An 18,426-nucleotide genomic window follows, 5' to 3' on the forward strand; every position below is an offset into this window, starting at 1 on the left:
AAGGATGTGAGTTCGGATCCCCAGCACACAAGTGGGAATGCTGCATGCCTGCAGTCACAGATGTGCTGGGTGCTGGGTGGATCCCCAGAACTCGAAATCTGTCTAGCCAATTAATTGGTGAGTGCTGCTGGTTCACTGAGAAACCCTGTTTCAAACAAACAATATGAGGGAGAGCAACGGAAGCCTTCTAATGATGACCTCTGACCTCTACATGCTCATCCGCACTCACATACACTGCACACGCACACATACATACAAAATGAAAAGGTGAAATACAAACCTTTCAAATCAAAAACAAACAAACGTATCCCTAGCACCTCGCCACCATTAGTGATTGCGGGATTTCCAGGCTGAGAAATTGAGTTCCTGGCAGGAACCTGGAGATAAGAAAGGAGTAAAGGCCTTTTCTGGTGGTGGTGCCCCGCGGTGAGGAGCTCGTGTTCATACTTGTAGCTATGCGATCCAAGGGTCTGCTGCAGTCCGTGCAAGTCTTCGGATGCAAGAAGACAGCCACAGCTGTGGCCCACTGCAAACGAGGAGGAAATGGGCTTATCAAGGTGAATGGACGTCCCCTGGAGATGATCGAGCCGCGCTCGCTGCAGTACAAGTTACTGGAGCTTGTTTTGCTTCTGGGCAAGGAGAGACTTGCTGGTGTGGATATCCGGGTCAGTGTGAAGGGTGGTGGTCATGTGGCCCAAATTTATGCTACCCGACAGTCCATCTCAAAAGCTCTGGTGGCTTATTACCAAAAATATGTGGATGAAGCCTCTAAGAAGGAGATCAAAGATATCCTCATCCAGTACGATCAGACCCTGCTTGTAGCTGACCCCCGTCGCTGCGAATCCAAAAAAGTTTGGCGGTTCCGGTGCCCGTCCCCGGTACCAGAAATCTTACCGAAAAGCCAGTCTCAAGGATCAGGGTTTACCTTTGTAATAAACATCCTAGGACTTTAAAAATAAAAGAAAGAAAGAAAGAGAGAGAGAGAGAGAGAGAGAGAGAGAGAGAGAGAGAGAGAGAGAAAGGAAGGAAGGAAGAAAGAAAGAAAGAGAGAGAGAGAAAGAGAGAAAGAAAGAAAGAAAGGGCAGCGAAGAAAGGATGTGGTGAATTTAAACAAGTTTGTCTGTACAAAGCAATGGTTCCTGCATATATGCGTCAGCGAGGATGACTGTATTCATTAGTCATTCAGCAAGTCAAGCTGCGCTGTGACGTGCTGGTTTTAGGATAGAAAGGGACACTAACAAATCAATAAAACCGTGGCATGATCAATATAAATACTGAACCCAACAAGGATAAAGTTTTAAAAGGATGTGTATGTATGTGTAGAATACGTTTTGAATTTTAAAACGTGAAGCATAAAGAAACATCAAAAGATAATTTTAAAAAAAAACGCTAATAAAAATTTCTTCAATTGGGGCTGGAGAGATGGCCGAATGGTTAAGAGCTCTTCCAGAGGTCCTGAGTTCAATTTCCCAGCAACAACATGGTGGCTCACAACCACCTCAACCATCTGTAATGGGATTCAGTGCCTTCTTCTGGTGTGTCTGAAGAGTGTAACAGTGTACATGAAATAAATAAATAAATAAATAAATAAATAAATAAATAAATAAATAAATAAATAAATAATTCTTTTAAAAAATCACTTCAGTGGTCGGGCGTAGAGAGGACACAGTGGATAATGACCCTGCTTATTAGTGTGAAGGTGCTGCTCAAACCCACAATGCCATGTAGATGCCAGGAGGGCCTGATGGGCCACCAGTAATCCCAGAGCTCCAAAAGTAGCTATAGGGGGGGTTGGGGATTTGGCTCAGTGGTAGAGCGCTTGCCTAGCAAGCACAAGGCCCTGGGTTCGGTCCCCAGCTCTGAAAAAAAAAAGAAAAAAAAACCCAAAAGTAGCTATAGGGGACTGCTGGATCAAGCCGCCTGTGGTGGTTTGAATGTGCTTTGCCCAGGGAGTGGCACTATTTGGAGGTGTGGCCCTGTTGGAGTGGGTGTGTCACTGTCTGGAAGCCATTCTTCCACTAGCAGCCTTCAGATGAAGATGTAGAACTCTCAGCTCCTCCTGCACCAGGCCTGCCTGGATGCTACCCTGCTCCCTCCCTTGATGATAATGGACTGAACCTCTGAACGTGTAAGCCAGCCCCAATTGAATGCTGTCCTTATATGAGTTGCCTTGGTCATGGTGTCTGCTCACAGCAGTCAAACCCTAACCGAGACACTGCTTAAGCAAACTACCACGTGGCCAAGGTCCGGGTTCAGCTGGGAGACCCTGCCTCAGTGAAGAAGAGTGAAGGAAGATTCCCAATGTCTGCCTCAGGCTCCATATGTGTGCCTACAGATGTACACTCCCACAGGTGAGAGCGCACACACAGCCCTTGCATACCACAAACACAAACACACACATTTTTTTTTTTCTGAGACAGGGTTTTTCTCTTTAGGACTGGCCATCGGGGGATTCACACTGCAGACCAGGCTGGCCTCAAACTCAGAGATCCGCCTGCCTCTCTCTCCCAAGGGCTGGGATTAAAGGTGTGTGCCACCGCTGCCTGGCCCACAAACACATTTTTTTAAAGATTTATTTATTTATTATATATAAGTACACTGTCTTCAGACACACACCAGAAGAGGGAAGGGCATCAGATCTCATTACAGATGGTTGGGACCACACATATATATATACACACACACTACATACACACACACATACACACACACACACACACACCATGTTCTGTAGAAAAAACACTGAAGCCTATTTGACAAAGTATGATCCGTGTTTAACTTGGCAGATAAGAGATGATAATTCTGAAAAAAAAATGTCTATTTTTGTCTCATAGAATCCATGTCATTTATACATTTGCATTAGATAAATATTACCTAATACTTGCCAATCACCAACAGACCAATGATAATGTTGAAGAAGTAGGTTGAAAATACATCATGAGAATCTTTATATAATTAAGTGTCCTTAGCTGGGCCTGGTGGTACATGTCTGTAACCCCGGCTACTTAGAAGGCTGAAACAGGAGGATTTTGAGTTCAAGGCCTGTCTGTGCTACAGAGTGAGTTCAAGTCCAGCCTAGGCAATTTAAGGAGACTTTGTCTCAAAAAGAGTTTTTAAAGAAAAAGGAAAAGGAAAGTGAAAAGAGGACTGGGAATGGAACCCAGGGCTTAGAGCACCTTTCTGGTTGGGCAAAACAAACAAATGTCCTGGCTCCGAGCGGAACCGCCTTGTTGTGCTGGCCCAGCTCGACCACACGGTGGCGCTGCTAGGCTGCCGACTGCTTCCAGCCCCTGGACCATGGAGAGAAGGGGTGGGGTGTCTTAGAGAACAGATTTATTTCCTCAGCATCCTGCCGACAGCCTCAGTAGGTGGCATTTGGAGTAGACTCTCAGTAAGTCAGCAGACCCCATGGGTGGCTCCTGCTGCTGTGAGTCAAATAGCTTCACATCTGCTAGTGACAAGCGTCGATACTCTGGTCAAGCCTGTATGACCTTCAGGATCTGCTTTCGAGGTACTGAGTTCTAGGTTCTGCAGGAGCGGAAGCCATCGTGGCCCACCTCGCCTGTGACGGGAGTTAACTGTAAGAGAGGGGGGGGTCTGTGGCGAAGTGGTTGGTCCTGGCTCCCTCTGCACGGAAACTGGGGCCTCTGACCTCAGTCCCTGAGCAAGCGATGTCTGCTCAGGACCTTCCACAGCTCCCTACCACCCTTAGAAGAAAGTCAAGTTCCGAAGCTGGCTTCTGGGACTCATGGGCTTCCAGGAATCAACCCATGCTCCGACTCCTTAGATCCCTTTCCTCCCTTCTGTCTGTCACTCATTGCTCCCGTTCTTGTGAACGCTCTTCCACTTCCTGTAGCATAAATACTGCGTCCTTCTGGAATTCTCTCCAGCTCCCTCCCTCCCCAACGCTACGCCGGATTCTGGCCATATGTTGGGCAGGGCTCTATGGGAACCCAGAGCCTGTCTGCCTGGATCATCGCCTCTCTCCTGTGCCAGGACCTGGGGCACCCAGCAGGCTCTCACATGTCCCTGCACTGTGTACCAAGGCTGGAAAACAGTCACTGCCTGGCGGCGGGGGGTCCTTTAGGGGAACCCAGAGACATGGTAAAGGCGCTTCCAGGGCTCCTGACATACAGCTCTCTCTGGATCAGACTGAAGTCAACACACAAGATAGGTATCCATCAGCCTGGTCTCTTTCCAGCACACGCCGACTAGACCCAGCATGTAGCCCCCACTGACGTACTGGTTATAGACAGCTTCCAGAGAATGTCCCTGCATTCTGTCACCTGACTATATCTATTCTCTACCTGTTTCTCCCCCACAGTCTATCTCGGGGTGGACTCCATCACCCACCCGCCACCAATGCTCTGTGACTCCTAGGATCCTGTGAGGTAATTCATTTCCTGTCTATCTTTTTCAGTTCCTCAAATGACATGCTGTGGTTCTTCCTTTCCTGAGTTCATTTTGCTCCCCCACCCGGGGCGGCCACCTCTGTTTCTAGGGGATGTGTGTAAATTCCTTCAGTTTCTGTTCACACCACCGTTCTTTCAGGAAGCCCTCGCTGATTTAGTGTCACTCTGTGAGGTTCCCACAATCAGCAGAGCTTCCCTTGTTCTCATCTTGTTGACACCGTGTGGCCCTTGCTCATGGTCTACCTTTTGATTGCAGATGGCATTTGGTCCTTACCCTATGGCCTCTCGCCACCGCCTAAGTGCCAAGTGCATTATCCTTATTGAATTCCCAGCTTTGGGGGTCCCCTGCTCCTGAGTCATCTCCTACCACATGCCGGCTTGTTCCCCTTCTTGGGCAGTTTCTTCTCATTCCCATCCTCTAAGGCCAGGCTTACTTCCTTAGACTTCTCCACCTTCTCTGTCTCCTGGTGCTGCCTGTAGGCATATATATTTCAATCCCATCTGCCCCTGAAGGGGATGAACCTGCCCCTCACCCTAGGCCCGGCTTTACACAGGTGCCAGCCTCTCTACCGTATCCTGGTGATCAGAGTGCCCTAGGCTCAGCCACTGCTCTGCTCCTCACCCATAGACCACATCCTTTGCCCTGGGAAACAGGAACCTTGCTGTCCATTTCCCTTCCCCTACCCCTTCCCCTCCTACAGCCAACCCATCAGGAAAGCCCGTGGCTATCTACAGAGCATGCCAGAATCCCGAAACTTCTCACATCCCCATGGGGACTACCTGGCCCTAGATTTCTTGTTGCGTCAATTCAGTTCCTGTCTCCCCTTCTCCTGACATCAGCTCTACCCCTCTGAAGTCTATTCTCGATGGGGAAGCCAACCTGTGAGTGAGGCCATGAACCTCTTCTGTTCTAGACCTTCTCTGGGGACACCTAGAATAGACAGGGGTGCCTCCTGGACTGCTAGATCCTTAAGAGCTGGCTTGATCTCCATAGACGAGCTCGGGGTCTTTGAACCGGCTCTCCCCTTGACTTCTGACCATGTTCCCCATGTCTGCAAAGACCTGCTCCCTTTCCCCTCCACCCCTCCCTCACCTCTTCCACTCAGATCCTTGTTCAATGAGGTCTCCCCGGATTAATTTAGCTGCAAAGTGCCACTTCCCAGCACTTTCCATCTCTCCCCCGGCTCACTCATCGCCTCTGACACGCTGCTCTCGTCTATGTGTTCATTATCTGTCTCCTCTCCCAGACTCCGAGTCTGGGAGGGCAGGGATGTTCTCCTCCATTGTGTTGTTCTGTGTTGGAGTCTCAGTGCTTAGAACAATGTCTGACAGATGCCAGATTCTCAGTAAACAGTAGCCAACTAAATGGATGACCAAATCCACCAGACGGTGAAGAACAGGACGGCAGGGTCATGCCTGTGCTTACCACCATGGCCTAGGACCCGAGTCCTAAGAAATGTTCAGTAAATATGAGTTAGCTACATGGATGAATGGTTGGATAAACGGGTCAGGACACCGACTGTCACCAAGGGCGAGTGTTGTAGGCGGAGCCTGCGGGAGTAGGCAGGCCTAGTCACTGTGAAGATGCTTGCTTCCCTGAACCGTGCGGGATGCTCTGAGATAGTGGTCCTAGATTATGTCTGTCTGGTAGGATCCTCCCAGGGCCCTGGAGAATTGCTTTACTTCTTCCCAGCCATGTAGAGCATGGCTCTAGGAGCTCTCAGCCCTTAGTCTACTTCTGAGATTCCCCCAGCAAAAAGCCTAGTGCTAAGTGTGAAGGGATGAGTGGGACACCCTGGTGTTGGGTGTCATCATGTAGGCGGGGACCAGAAAGGCGTGTGACAGCAGGGACGTAAAGGTCAAAGAGGAAGATGTTGCCCAAACTTCTTGGTGACCAAAACTCATTGCAGGGAAGCATGGGACAAGCCACGAACCATGGGAATGGCGGAGCCTTAGATGGGAGGGTGTGCATGTGGGTCTATAGCTGTGTGCACTGGAAACTCGCTGGACTCACACTTAACTGTGGTGACCCCAGAGTGGAGAGTGGGACTTGAAAGAAAACTCATGTTGCTCAGCTTGGCAGAGCATGCCTTTAATCTCAGAACCCCAGAGGCTGAGGCAGGTGGATCTCTGTGAGTTCAAGGCCAGCGTGGTCTACGTAGTGAATTCTAGGACAGCGAGTGCAAACAAGCAAGCAGACAAACAAACAAACAAAAAAAAAACCCCCAAAACTATGTTCTTGATTCTTCTATTGACCTAACTCTTTAAAAAAGTTTTCATCTTCAGCCCTCTCTGTGGAACTTACTATGTAGCTCAGGCAGTCCCCAAACTCACAGTAATGCTCCTGCCTCAGCTTTTCTAGTTCCAGGATTACACGAATGAACCGTAATAATGTTTTTTTTTTTTTTGGTTCTTTTTTTCGGAGCTGGGGACCGAACCCAGGGCCTTGCGCTTCCTAGGCAAGCGCTCTACCACTGAGCTAAATCCCCAACCCCCCGTAATAATGTTTTAAAAAAAATTTGTCCCCGTAACTGTGCCAGTGCTTGGTCTCCGCACACTGCCTCTGAGCCTTGAGGTGAGCAATGGTTTGATCTGCAGAGGAGGGAGGGGGGGGACAGGTTGAGAGGATGGTAGCTGACCCACCAGCCGAGCAGTGAATGCTATCAGTTCTCAGCTGCCAACCCCCATCGACCCAAAACCTTGCTCTGACATTCAAGGCCCTGCTCCTCTCAAGGTTAAGCAGTCTCCCAGCATCCCCACACAGACATGGGTCAGCAAACTACAAACCATGGGATCCTTACAGCTTCACGTGGCTGGAGAGAAACACCAAGAACACAGTATTTCATGACTAGATAAGAAAATGACAGGAAAGTCCACTTTTGGTATCAAGTAATGGTTTATTTGTGTGTGTGTGTGTGTGTGTGTGTGTGTGTGTGTGTGTGTGTGTGTGTGTGTGCATGCCTGTGTAAGGGTGCCTAAGAGGCTAGAAGTCGACATTATATATATCTTCCATTTCCTTTGAGGCAGTTCTCTCCCTGAACCTGGGCCTCGCAGATTCTCAACTAAGCTGGAGGAGGCCAGCACACTCCAGGAACCCTCCTACTTCCAGCTACCTCAGCAATGGGGTCACAGGCATTGGTGGGATGCCCTCTTCTCTCGATGGGTGAGGGGCTGTGTGTCTGCATCACCGCTGGAGTGCCAGGGTTCTGCTGGCAGCCAGCGCAGGGAAGAAGAAATGTCGTCCAAGTATATGTGACTTGGACAGAGAGAAAGGGTCCGAGGGGCTTTGGTCAGGCTGGAACCTCTAAAGTGTTATGGCTCTCCGAAGGGAAGCTCACGGAGAGTCAGGGACTCTTCAGCTGCCACCATCTCAGTGCCAACGCAGGGAGTGGTTATGACCAATAATGAACGGCATCTAGTAGCTGCCGACAGCCTCAAGCAGGGGCAAGAGTCCGGCCTGCTGGGCAGACCCGAGGTCCAGCGATGAATGCTTCAGGAGAGAAAACGCTTCCCCAAGGTATTACAGCTCAATAAAACAGCCACCCTCAGACAATTCTCGGTGGAAAGACTTGTGCAGTTTATTCCATGTGGAAGGGACCTTATCAACACTCTGGGGATAAGGTGGGACCCAGGGGTAAGGGACCTTATCAACACTCTGAGGATAAGGTGGGACCCAGGGGTAGATGCTTCCCCTTGGCTCTGTCTGAGATGTTAGGCATGTCCGATTTGCATGGGGAAGGACTTCAGGCATTGCCCCTGTGTGGCTGATGGTCATGGTCCTCTCAATGGGGTGGCATGGTTACCTGTTCCGGAACAGGTAGAGCTCAGCAGGGAGCTCTATTTCCAAGACCGCCGTTCCCAACTCTGAGACTCCCTGAGTTTTGAACCTGCTTAACCTTACCCATTCTGTCTGGTGGCATGGTCCGCTTGCCCCACAGACGGGTGCTGGGATTTGCCACTCATGGTTTCAGATCAAACGCTTTTAACTGCTGAGCCATCTCCTGCCCCCCCAAGAGTTCTGTTTGATTGGTCCATGGTCACATCCACTCACTTGGGAGCTGCTCTCCAGTTACAAAGGCAGAACTGAGTAGAGTCACACAGTCAGAAACATCTACTGTATGGCCCGTCCAGCATATAACTCGGCTGCCCTGCAATGGGGCAGCTATGCGGTCTGTCACTCTGAACTTTGTTTTCGTGTGTCCAGCCTTCCAAAGGTCAACTGTGAAAGAGCATTTTAGGTCTTTCGCAATGGTGGGCAGACTCCCCAACCTGGTAACACTTTGAGAGTCCCTCTGCTATGGTTGGAGTACTCTGGCTGACTCATTCCCGGGTCTCCAGCCTCTGGCATAGTCCTTGGGCAGCGTTTGCTGAGTCGCACAGACTGCTACTGTTGCTCATCTGGAAACACATCAGGCTTCTTGTGGTTTTTCCTGACTGGCTTAAACATTAGCCAAGAGGTCCAGCATGGGGAGGTCAGGTGGACTGCGCAGATCTGAGTCCGTGTCAGGAAGTTCTGATGATTCAGGGGCTTCTCCAGGCACACATACTCTGTCTGGCCACAGAGGGGATAGCCAAGACCAGCTGGGCCGCCGGAGAAGGACTTGGCATGGGCGCAACTCTCTAGCACTGCCTGAAAGAGACCAGAGTTCTTGTTCTGGGAGGTAATCCAGCAATGTGTGGGGCAGCATGTCACAGAGACTGCTGTCTCATGGGATTATGTCCTGGATGGGGTCTCCAGTGACTGCTAACTTGGGGACACCCATGGCTATCTGTGGTCGAGAGTATTCACACTGCTCTGTGGCTGAGAGTGTTCACACTGCTCTGTGACCCAGAGCTGGCCATGGGATCAGCTAGTTGGGAAGGATGGTGACTCATCCTCCTCAGCAGCACCCCAATGACTGACTTCTTTCTTTGAGAAGAATTTGTTTTGCATGTATGTATGCTTACTTGTGTGGCAGGCATGTGAAAGCCTCAGGCTGGCTGAGGTCACCTGTCTCCCTCCATCAGTCTTCCCAACTTTTCCTAATTTCCCCGTGTCTTACTTAGCATAAACATCTTACTAGCCCTGGAGATTCTACCATATGGTGAGCTAGCTTGTTCCAAGGATCCCCTGTCTTTGTTTCTGGGCCCTGAGTTTACAGGAGAGCCTCCATGCCTACCTGGTTTTTCACTTAGGTTTTAAGGAGCCAAACTCCTGTCCTCATGCTTGCACGACAAGAACCTTATCCACCAGGCCATCCCCTGCCCACGACTGTGATGTCTGGGGTCCAAACTGGATGGAACTCTTACTGCTTCACTCCTGGAGGCAGTGACTTGCCCTTCTCTCCCTGACCCCTGAGAGACAGTGTGTCTCCCAGTATGATGAGACTGGGAGCTCACAGACTGCTGCACAGACAGCCATGGGAGCCATTGTCTTCAGAAGGAAATTATGATCTGCTCGTGGCATTTCCTTGCTTTTCTACTGTCAGGGACAGGACAGCCTGGTATGGCTTGGGACTTGTTGGATGGTACCAGCCATGAGACTCGAGGCCTTTAAAAGAAACTCTTTAATCTAGGTACTGGAAGGCCTGGCTAGGAGGGGTTCCAGAGTCCTGGGGATCAGAGCAAAGGCTAGTAAGACAGCTCTTCCAGCTGATTCTTACCATCTCCACAACTCTTTACTGCCCACACCAGACAACCTCCTTTCTGTGAAGCCACAGGAGAGGCAAGGGTTCAAATCCCAGGTTGACCACTTCTCAGTCGCTGAGCTGGGGCAAGGGGATGTTGGAGCACCCAACTGTGTGACCCTGTGCTTAGGCTCTTTCTGAGGACAGAAGACCTAAGGAGAGACACGGAAATGAGAGGTACAGGTCACAGACAGGATGCTTCCAGGGAAACTGACTGGGGTCCAAGGGTTCACGGCATAGTGTGCCCAATAAATTAAGGAAAAGAAAAAGGACAGTTGAGCTTCCACCATCCTGGGTTTGCTGAGGCCTGCTAGGAGCTTGTCTGGATGCTTTAAGTACCCTGCTTTGAGGGTGAGAACTGGCAGAGTATACTCCATTTGGAGGTATGCAGAGGAAATCACTGTGGGGGTGGGGCAGGGTGAATGGAGCAGATCTGGAAAGTAAGCAGTCTGGGAATTAGAGCGAGGATTGGGGTAGGGCTGGGGAAGCGTCTACTCCTGCAGAGGCAGTGCTGCGGCCCTGGGGTGGAAGGGAGAGTGCCAAAGTCCACGTTGCCACACACCTGTGATCCCTGCACTGCAGAAGCTGAGGCAGGAGGATGCTACGTTCTAGGATGGCCACATAGCAATATCCTCTTCTAAAACAAAACAAAACCCAAGAGGCTGATGTGTGGATGGAGTGGGAGGGTGTGGTGATTTGGATGAGATTGGACCCCCATAGCTTATATATATTCACACGCTTTGCCCCTTGAACTGTTTAGGAAGGATTAGGAGGTGTGGCTTTGTTGTATCACTGGGAGTAGGTTTGAGATTTCAAAAGCCCAAACCATGCCCAGTCTCTCTGTCTCTCTCTGTCACCTTGTCTCTGTCTCTCTGTCTCTGTTCCTCTGTCTCTGTTTCTTTCTGTCTCTGTCTGTCTCTTTCTCTGTCTGCCTGCTTTCCAGTGAATCAGATTGTAGTTCTCAGTCCCATGCCTGTAGCCTGCCATGATGATGATAGGTTAATTCCCTGAAACTGTAAGCAAGCCCCAATTAAATACTTCCTTTGATAAGAGTTGCCTTGGTCACAGTGTCTCTTAGAACAGTTACTAAGACAGAGGGGAAAAGAAGTGGAGGGGGAGGGGAGGGGAAGACAAAAAGAGAATGTAGGGGTGAAGCCATGCTGAGCAGCTCACACATGCTCCTGGGGGCTGTGCTATGGCCTTGAGAGGTCAGGATGCTACATAACATACTCTAACCCAGTATTCCTCTCTGTGTGTTCTCACTGCCCAGCCTATGAATTACCCAGCAGCCCTCCAGGGCCTACCCTCACCCTCCAGGAGCACTAAGGCAGAAACTGAGGCACTGAAAAGGGAGCTTGCATGTTAAGGGCCGCCCAGCAGGTACAATGGAGTGGGATTTGGACCAAGGCTGGTTGTTGGCACCTGGCCTTAAGCTCTAAAGTCTGAGCTTTGCCACGTGTGCCCAGGCAGTGTCAAGAGAGAGTGCCCAACCTGGCCAGACACCACATCGCTTGGCTCAGTTGGGAGCAGGGCATATGGGCTCCTCCTGGCCTCCCTTTGACCTTAGAAAGGAAAGTTCAACCAGAAAATCTGGGGCATAAAACCAACTCGAAGGTTGTTGGAGAACACTGTGTCTCAGTGTATGCAACTCCATGCCTCCTGTTTCCGGTTCTGTGAACTCCTCTTCATCCGTCACAGACTTACCTGGCCAGCCCTGTCCCCATGCTTTCTTGAACCTGTTGAGCTGACCACTAGCCCTCACGTACCTACTTTGCTCTCTTCTTGCTCTGAGATCGCTGAGCTGAGTCTTCCTTTGAGCATCTGGATTTCCTGCTGGGCCAGACCCAGGACATGACAGAGACAGCACTGTCTCCATGTTGACCTGGTGGTTTGACCTTTCCAGAGGCAAGCAATGGTCAAGCTTGCTACCAGGCACCTGTCCTCTCCCTCATGTCCTCTGCAGGGCTCCCATTTCTGCAGGGCTCACTCCCTCTATTGATGTCCCAGTCCACTCCTTCCTTTCTTTTCTTTTTCTTCTCCCTTCCTTCTCCCCCCCTTTTTTTTTGGTCAGGGTCTCATGCAGTCCAGACAGGCTTCCAGTGACCAGAGGACGGCTTTGAACTTCAGATCCTCCTGCTCCATCTCCAAGTGCTGGAGTCCCCCATGCTCTGTTTATAGTGCAGAGCTGGGGATGGGAGCACGACTTCTTGCATGCTAGCTGGGCGCCCTACCAACGAAGCTGCAGCCACAGCCCCATCTAATTCCTTTTTGTGCATAAAGCAATAGGTTCCAGTGGCTGGAGTGGTTCATGGGGGGCTGGCCTAGCAGGCTGTGGGGGGTACTGTCAGTCTCAGACCTACATGCATCCTTCCTGCTGCTTTGAGCTCACGGACACCTCTTGGCATCTACCTATATTCCTCAGACATCACACACTACAGCAGAGCTCCCTGTGCCCCACCCAAGCTCTCTTCCTCCTCCCTCCCTCAGCTCCCCAGAGCAGACCAACTGCCACACAAAAGCCTCCCTGTCATCCTGGACTCACCCCCATCCTCCTTCTCTGCTGGCCATGACATGGCACCCAAAATCCCCACAGGTGTCTTGAATCTATGCCCTTTCCCTCCACTACCAGCCACTGCTGGAGTTCCCAGGGTTTTTACCTTCAGCAATAGCAATGTTCACTGTGGCAGCAGACAAGGAACCTCTGGGACCATACCCTTGTCATGGCTCCATACCTCCAGGCCCATAGAGATCTCCATGAAGCTGCCTCTGATCCTCCTCTCTTCTCTTGAGCCATCCTCTCACTTGTCCACCCACTCTAGGCACCCTGGCCATCATCTTAAACCTTCTACCCATCAGCCTTTGCAGTGGCTCTGCCCACTCATGCTTGATGGCCTCTTGGACTTTGCACAGCAGGGCCCATCAATCTATTTCTCAAACCGAGTATTCCTCCCAGCCTCTATGCTTTCTCAGTAGCATCTATCTCCATTGGAAGAGTGTGCGTCTCCTCAGCTATAAATCCGTGATAGCAGGAATGCTGGCTAGACCTTGTACCAGGGCTAGGCCAAGGTCAGCACTTGCAGAATGTTGAGCTTGTAGGCCTTTCTGATCCATCAACTGTGGTTTTACAGTTTAGCCTACAGCAGTCATTAGATGGATGTGCACAGGGTACATCAAGACATTCCTTACAGTGTTGGGGACATAACTCAGGCAGCAGAGTGTTCACCTAGAACCCATGCAATCCTGGGTTCAATCCCTAGCACCGAGATGAAAACCCACCCGGTGCCACATGCCTGTGAGTCCAGTACATGAGGGGAGGAAGCCAGAAGATGAGATGTTCGAAGCCATTCTTGGCTTCATAGTGAATTCTTCACCAGCCGGGAGCTACGTGAGACCTTGTCTTTCAAAGAAAGAAGGACACTGATTGTAAGGTTGCTTGTTTGCGTGACCACTGGACGGAATGATGAGTAAGTCCATTAGTCACAGCCAATGGCACTGATGTCACCAAAGAAAGGGAGTGTGAGTAGGCGATACATTGTAAATGAGCCTGGAGGAGCAGCGATTCTGGGTGCATCTGTAAACACATCTACTTAAGGATGGAGGAAGGGCCACGATCAAGTTTTGTTCCTTGGCTGGAAAAGGAAAAGTAGCCAGGGAGGGCAGCACCTCTTGGTGGAAGCACAGCCACCGAGACTCACTTCCTACTCTGGACTGCATTGTGAAAAGCTTAATCAAGTCCTTCCGCTTCCTTGGCTACAGAACAGGTCTCTGTTCTCCTCACTGGCTGCAACAAGTTGTGGAGAAGGTCAGAGCTGGAGTGAGGGAGAGCCAGATCTTCCATTTACTGCCAGAGATCAGCCAGGCCCTAAGTTGTCCTGTCCTTCTAGCCTAATGTTAGCCCTGAAGGGTGGACAGCTTACTCCGAGTCATCCAGCCAGTTAAGGGCATAGTCTGGTTATGAGCTAAGGGGACTATCCTTTCTTAAAAAGCAAACAAACATATTTTTATTGATTATTTGAGAATTCCACATAATACACTCTGACCACACCTTAAAAAAAAAAAAAAAGACGAGGGCTCTAATAGCCTGACTTGGCCTTGAACTCATTCTGTAGCTGGGGATGACACTGAACTTTCGATTGTACTGCCTCTACCTCCCAAGTGCTGGAATTGTAGGTTTGCACCACCATGCATAGTTAACGTGCTGCTGGGGATAGAACACAGAGCTTTATGCTTGCTAACTAATTTTATTTATTATCAGTGGTGGTGGGGTGCACTCAGGCAGGCACACACACACATGCACACACGTACACATACAAACACACCACACCACACACCCCCACACACACATGCCACCCCCACCTCCCCACCCCACCTCCACCCTCACACACAAGGTCTGCAAGCTTGTAGAGGTCAAAGGACACATCTCTGTTGTTTCTCTCTTTCTACTGTGAGTCCCTCGAATCATACTCAGGTTGTCAGGCTTAGATAGCAAGGTGCTTTAACCAAAATACTATGCCGTCTTGTTGCCAGCCTGCTCCAGTCCTTTTTAGGTTCTCACTAATGTGGTGAAGGCTGGCCTTGAACTCACTACTTTCTTACCTCAGCCTCCCCAGTGCTTGCTCATCTGTAGTGAGTCCCAGAACCCCCCAGGATTCCCTAGGACTGGAGAGACTGTCTGGGAAAACATGGCCCCATTCCCTATACTTAACCCTCCCCTCCCCCATTCCCTGCAATATTCCTTCCCCAGGCACCCTTAATGAGGAGATCCAGGGAGCCTGGTGCCCACAGTAGGCTTGGGTAGAGCCTTGCCTCCCTGTAATTAAGGCAGCAGGAGGCTGGGAGCCAGGATCCTGTCATCCAAAGTGGGGAGGAGGGATGAAGAAGCAGGAGGAACCTCCTTGTGGCCAGGCTGACCACGTCAGCAGCCACTGGCTCTCTGGGAACAGCTGGGATGAACTCAGTATAGGTGCCGTCACCCTGGTCCAAGCCAGGGAAGACCCATACAACGGACTGATGGCAGAAAAACTTAGTCTGAGTCCCGTTGATGCAGGTCCCTCATCTCTCCTCTTGATCTCTCTACCCACCTCCATAGCCATTCCTCCAAAAAGGTGGGCCAGTGACGGCTCAGATCCTAGCATTCAGCTAGGCAGAGGGCCAATGGTATCGCTTCCTCAGCAGGAAGTGCTGTGTGTTGGGGAGGTTGGGAAAGGGCTGATCAAAGAAACACCCAGGCATCCCTCAGAAAGGAGGTCAGCCTCTGAACAGAGGCTTCCTGTGGCCCCTGGAGCAAGCCTGCACGCCAGTGGTCCCTCCGGTCCTCTGAGCTCTGTCTCTGTGCTCTTCTCACTGTAACCTTCTCCGGTCACGTGATGGTCTGTCTGCTTCCCACCAGATAGCCCCCTGTCAGCACAGGTCTCTGCCCCTGCTTCTGCATCAGCTTGGACACGGTTCACTCTGCTTTCCTCCCCAGTTCAACCCATCCAAACCCTGTTTGCATTTCTCCTACTGTACTCAGATGAAGTTTTCCCTGCTAGGAGTCTGTGGTATTGGCCTGCACTGGTTTGGACGGGGGTAATGCCAAGCTAATGAAAGCCACTTTGTCTTTCCACTCCCTGGCACCAAGGCTGTGACTTCTCTGGAACCCAGACCTGCCCAGGTGGTCACTCACCAGCTGAGGCTAGGACACACCTCTAAGCTGCATTGTACTTGTCTATGAAATGGGTTTCCGGCAGAAGTCACCCTTGGGAGGCTCTCATGAGAGACTGGTGGGTAAGCACTCCAAAAGGTACCACAAGGGGGTGGGGCTTAACAGCTTGTCCCCATGTGACCACAGCTGCTCTTGTTGAAGCCATAGGCAAACTCAGCCATCCCTGCCCCACAATGGCCAGAGAGGCCTTTCTAAGACAACTGGGATCATGGCATGGACCAGATGTTCAACTCGACCCTCTCTGGACTCCCTCTCAGCCCGGTCTATTCGTTGTAACTACTAGAACAAGTTTGACAAATACCCAATGTCTCATATGCCTTTCATCCTTCTCTACCCGGCTAATTATGTGCCTTTTGCTCCAGGGAACCCCCACAACCACCTCTCTCATTCCAGTGAGGCCCCATTCTCTGTGCTCCTGGGCTGCTATCCTGTACCCTCCACTGCAGTAACCAGCACACCCGGTGCCGTCGGCCCTGCAGTGGGCCAGACACTTCACCTTGTTCTCTACTGCAGACCCAGCACAGCACGGTGTCTGGCAAGGACTGGATTCTCAAAAAAAAAATATTTAGTGACTGAATGGATGGATGAGTCAATTTTCTGCATCCCACACTGCAGGAAATGTCTGAGAACAGATTTGAGTGGGAGGTTCCTGCAAGGCCTGGGAGAAGCCCCTGGGCTTTGGGGCGCTAGGTGGTGAATAGCAGACGCCCTTATTCCCTCCCACGAGGAGGTCAGCCTCCTCATCCATTCCCACAGGCCCCTGAGGTCCCAGAACCGGCTTCCAGATGTTAAGCTCCGTGTCAGCCTTACCTTTTAGCTTTTCCATCTGCACAGCCGGACCAGATCCCTGCAGCCAGCATCGCGGACAGCCAGGCCAGCCGTCCCCAGCGTCTTCCTATTTTAGACATCTCGCCGCCTCGGTCCCTTCTAATGTTTCCAGGCAGGCTGCGGGGGGAGGAAAAAAAGGTTACTGCTACTTTAAATGTACTGTATGAAGGCGAGGGCTGGAAAGGGGCCTGCTTGCAGGAATACCCAGTCATCTAGTTGGAGAAGCCGCCAGATGGAATACAAAAGAAGCGCAGGCGCTCATGGAGACGGCCTCGGTTCATAAATCAGGTGGGGCCACGGCCCAGGGGCCCACACGCCATGGAGCCCGACTCCCTCCTGGACCCAGGCGACTCCTACGGTAGGTGAGCTGAGCCAGCCAAGTGGCTAAGTGGCAGAGTTTGGGATTTTAGCCTACTGCTCCAGCAGACTTTGCTCAGCTTTGGGAATCAGAGTTGAAATGGGTCGGGGGAGGCAGGCGTCTGGGTGCCATCTGGCCTCTGGGGTTAGGGCAGGCATGGATGCCCTGGGCCATGGGTCATGGGGCTGAAGGGTCCCCCTTAGACGTGGCACTGGTATGGTCCGGTAACCGGATAGAGTTTCTTGGCTTCTTGCACTTTGCTCTTGGCTAAGCAGGAAAAGAAGTAAGTTTATAGGGCCCCCCTGCTCCTTGGTCTCTTGGTCCCCTAGGTCTGCCTGCTGCTGTGGCAAATTCAATTAGTGAGGTCTGCAGAGCAGCAAAAAATGAGCAGGCAACTGAATGTACCTTGTAATTAAAGGCCAGGGCTGAACTGAAAGCTCCCAGCTTTCCTCTCTGGTACACAAGGGCCCCCAGGCTGCTGCAGTTGGGGGAGCTACCTTTCTCAGCTCCCCCGGGACGCTGGAAGCCCTGAGCAAAATGCTGAGAAAAGTTGCTGTGGGCAGAGCCCAGGCAGAGCGGGGCTGCAGCCTGGAAACCACGGAGTAGTTCTTGGGGGGGCAGGGAGGGGTCCGGGAGGCTTGGGACCCCAGGGACGCAGGTATCCAAGCTTACTGGCTACTTGCTGGCCAGGCTCCTGCTCATTTGGCTAGGATGCTGGCATATGGTGGCTGTCTCCCAGCAACAGAGAGGAGCAGGAGGGCAGGAGTAGAGATGAGAGGAGGAGGTTGGGGGGGGGCAGGATGAGGGGTTTAGCGGGGAGAAAGGGCCGTTAGGTAAGGTAAGGAGGTTTTCGATGGCTAATGACTTATGCAAGTCTTCTCAGGGCTGTGGCCCTTTGGAGACCACACACTCTACTAAAAAAAGATGGCTCTTCTCCCTCCAGACTCCCTTGTTCCAGCCAGGCTTGGCTGCCTGGCCCAGAGTCAAGGCCAAATTCCCTTCCTCCTACAGCAGCCCAGTTCCGTCCAGAGGGAGAAGGATTTTGACATGCTTCAAGCTGCAGGCCCCAGGAGAGCTGGGCCAGGCCCTACTATGAACCTGGTACCTTCAGACAGTAAGGCGACAGGACAGTGAACCCTGGGTGATCTGCGGGACACTTCATCCATGTAACAATCAGTCCTTGGAGAGGAGGGGAGGAGGGAGGAATACAGCTTCTGTTCTGGAAGAGGTTTCGGTCTGGAATGGGAGGCCACCCATGAATACCAAGACCTGCTTTAGAAGCTCCTGGTGGGGAGCTCTGGGACACACAGTCTGGGCTGTAAGATAGGCTTGACGTTTCTGGAATTATCCACCTCAAGAGCAGCATAGCCTAGGAATGACCCATAAAGGCTCCTCCATGTTGCTCCAGGAAGGCACAGAGCAGGTTTAACCTGGAGAACTGTGGGGAAGCGGAAGGGT

General features: G+C 51.3%; 1 protein-coding gene, 1 long non-coding RNA gene and 1 pseudogene across 5 annotated transcripts in view; 2 read left to right on the forward strand and 1 right to left on the reverse strand.

Moving 5' to 3' along the window:
• Window positions 1-428: 428 nt before the first annotated feature.
• Window positions 429-948, forward strand: Rps16-ps8 (ribosomal protein S16, pseudogene 8; annotated as a pseudogene).
• A 7,017-nt stretch (window positions 949-7,965) lies between these two features.
• LOC120101533 (uncharacterized) lies at window positions 7,966-16,947 on the reverse strand. Its single transcript, XR_005502115.2, has 3 exons — window positions 16,815-16,947; window positions 16,593-16,727; window positions 7,966-9,042 (listed from the first exon to the last, which is right to left on the reverse strand). It is a non-coding gene; the product is annotated as an uncharacterized LOC120101533 (long non-coding RNA).
• Window positions 16,682-18,426, forward strand: part of Dab2ip (DAB2 interacting protein) — a 170,986-nt gene continuing 169,241 nt past the window's right edge. For 3 of the 4 annotated variants that reach the window (XM_063283048.1, XM_063283051.1, XM_063283049.1), the window contains exon 1: window positions 16,834-16,968. In XM_063283048.1, coding sequence (XP_063139118.1) covers window positions 16,871-16,968 — 98 coding nt within the window. In that variant the 5' untranslated portion in view covers window positions 16,834-16,870. Of the gene's footprint in view, window positions 16,969-18,426 lie in introns of all 4 variants that reach the window. The other variant, NM_138710.4, reaches the window with a different exon arrangement.

Source organism: Rattus norvegicus, chromosome 3 (genome assembly GCF_036323735.1).
Source record: "Rattus norvegicus strain BN/NHsdMcwi chromosome 3, GRCr8, whole genome shotgun sequence".
NCBI lineage: Eukaryota > Metazoa > Chordata > Mammalia > Rodentia > Muridae > Rattus > Rattus norvegicus.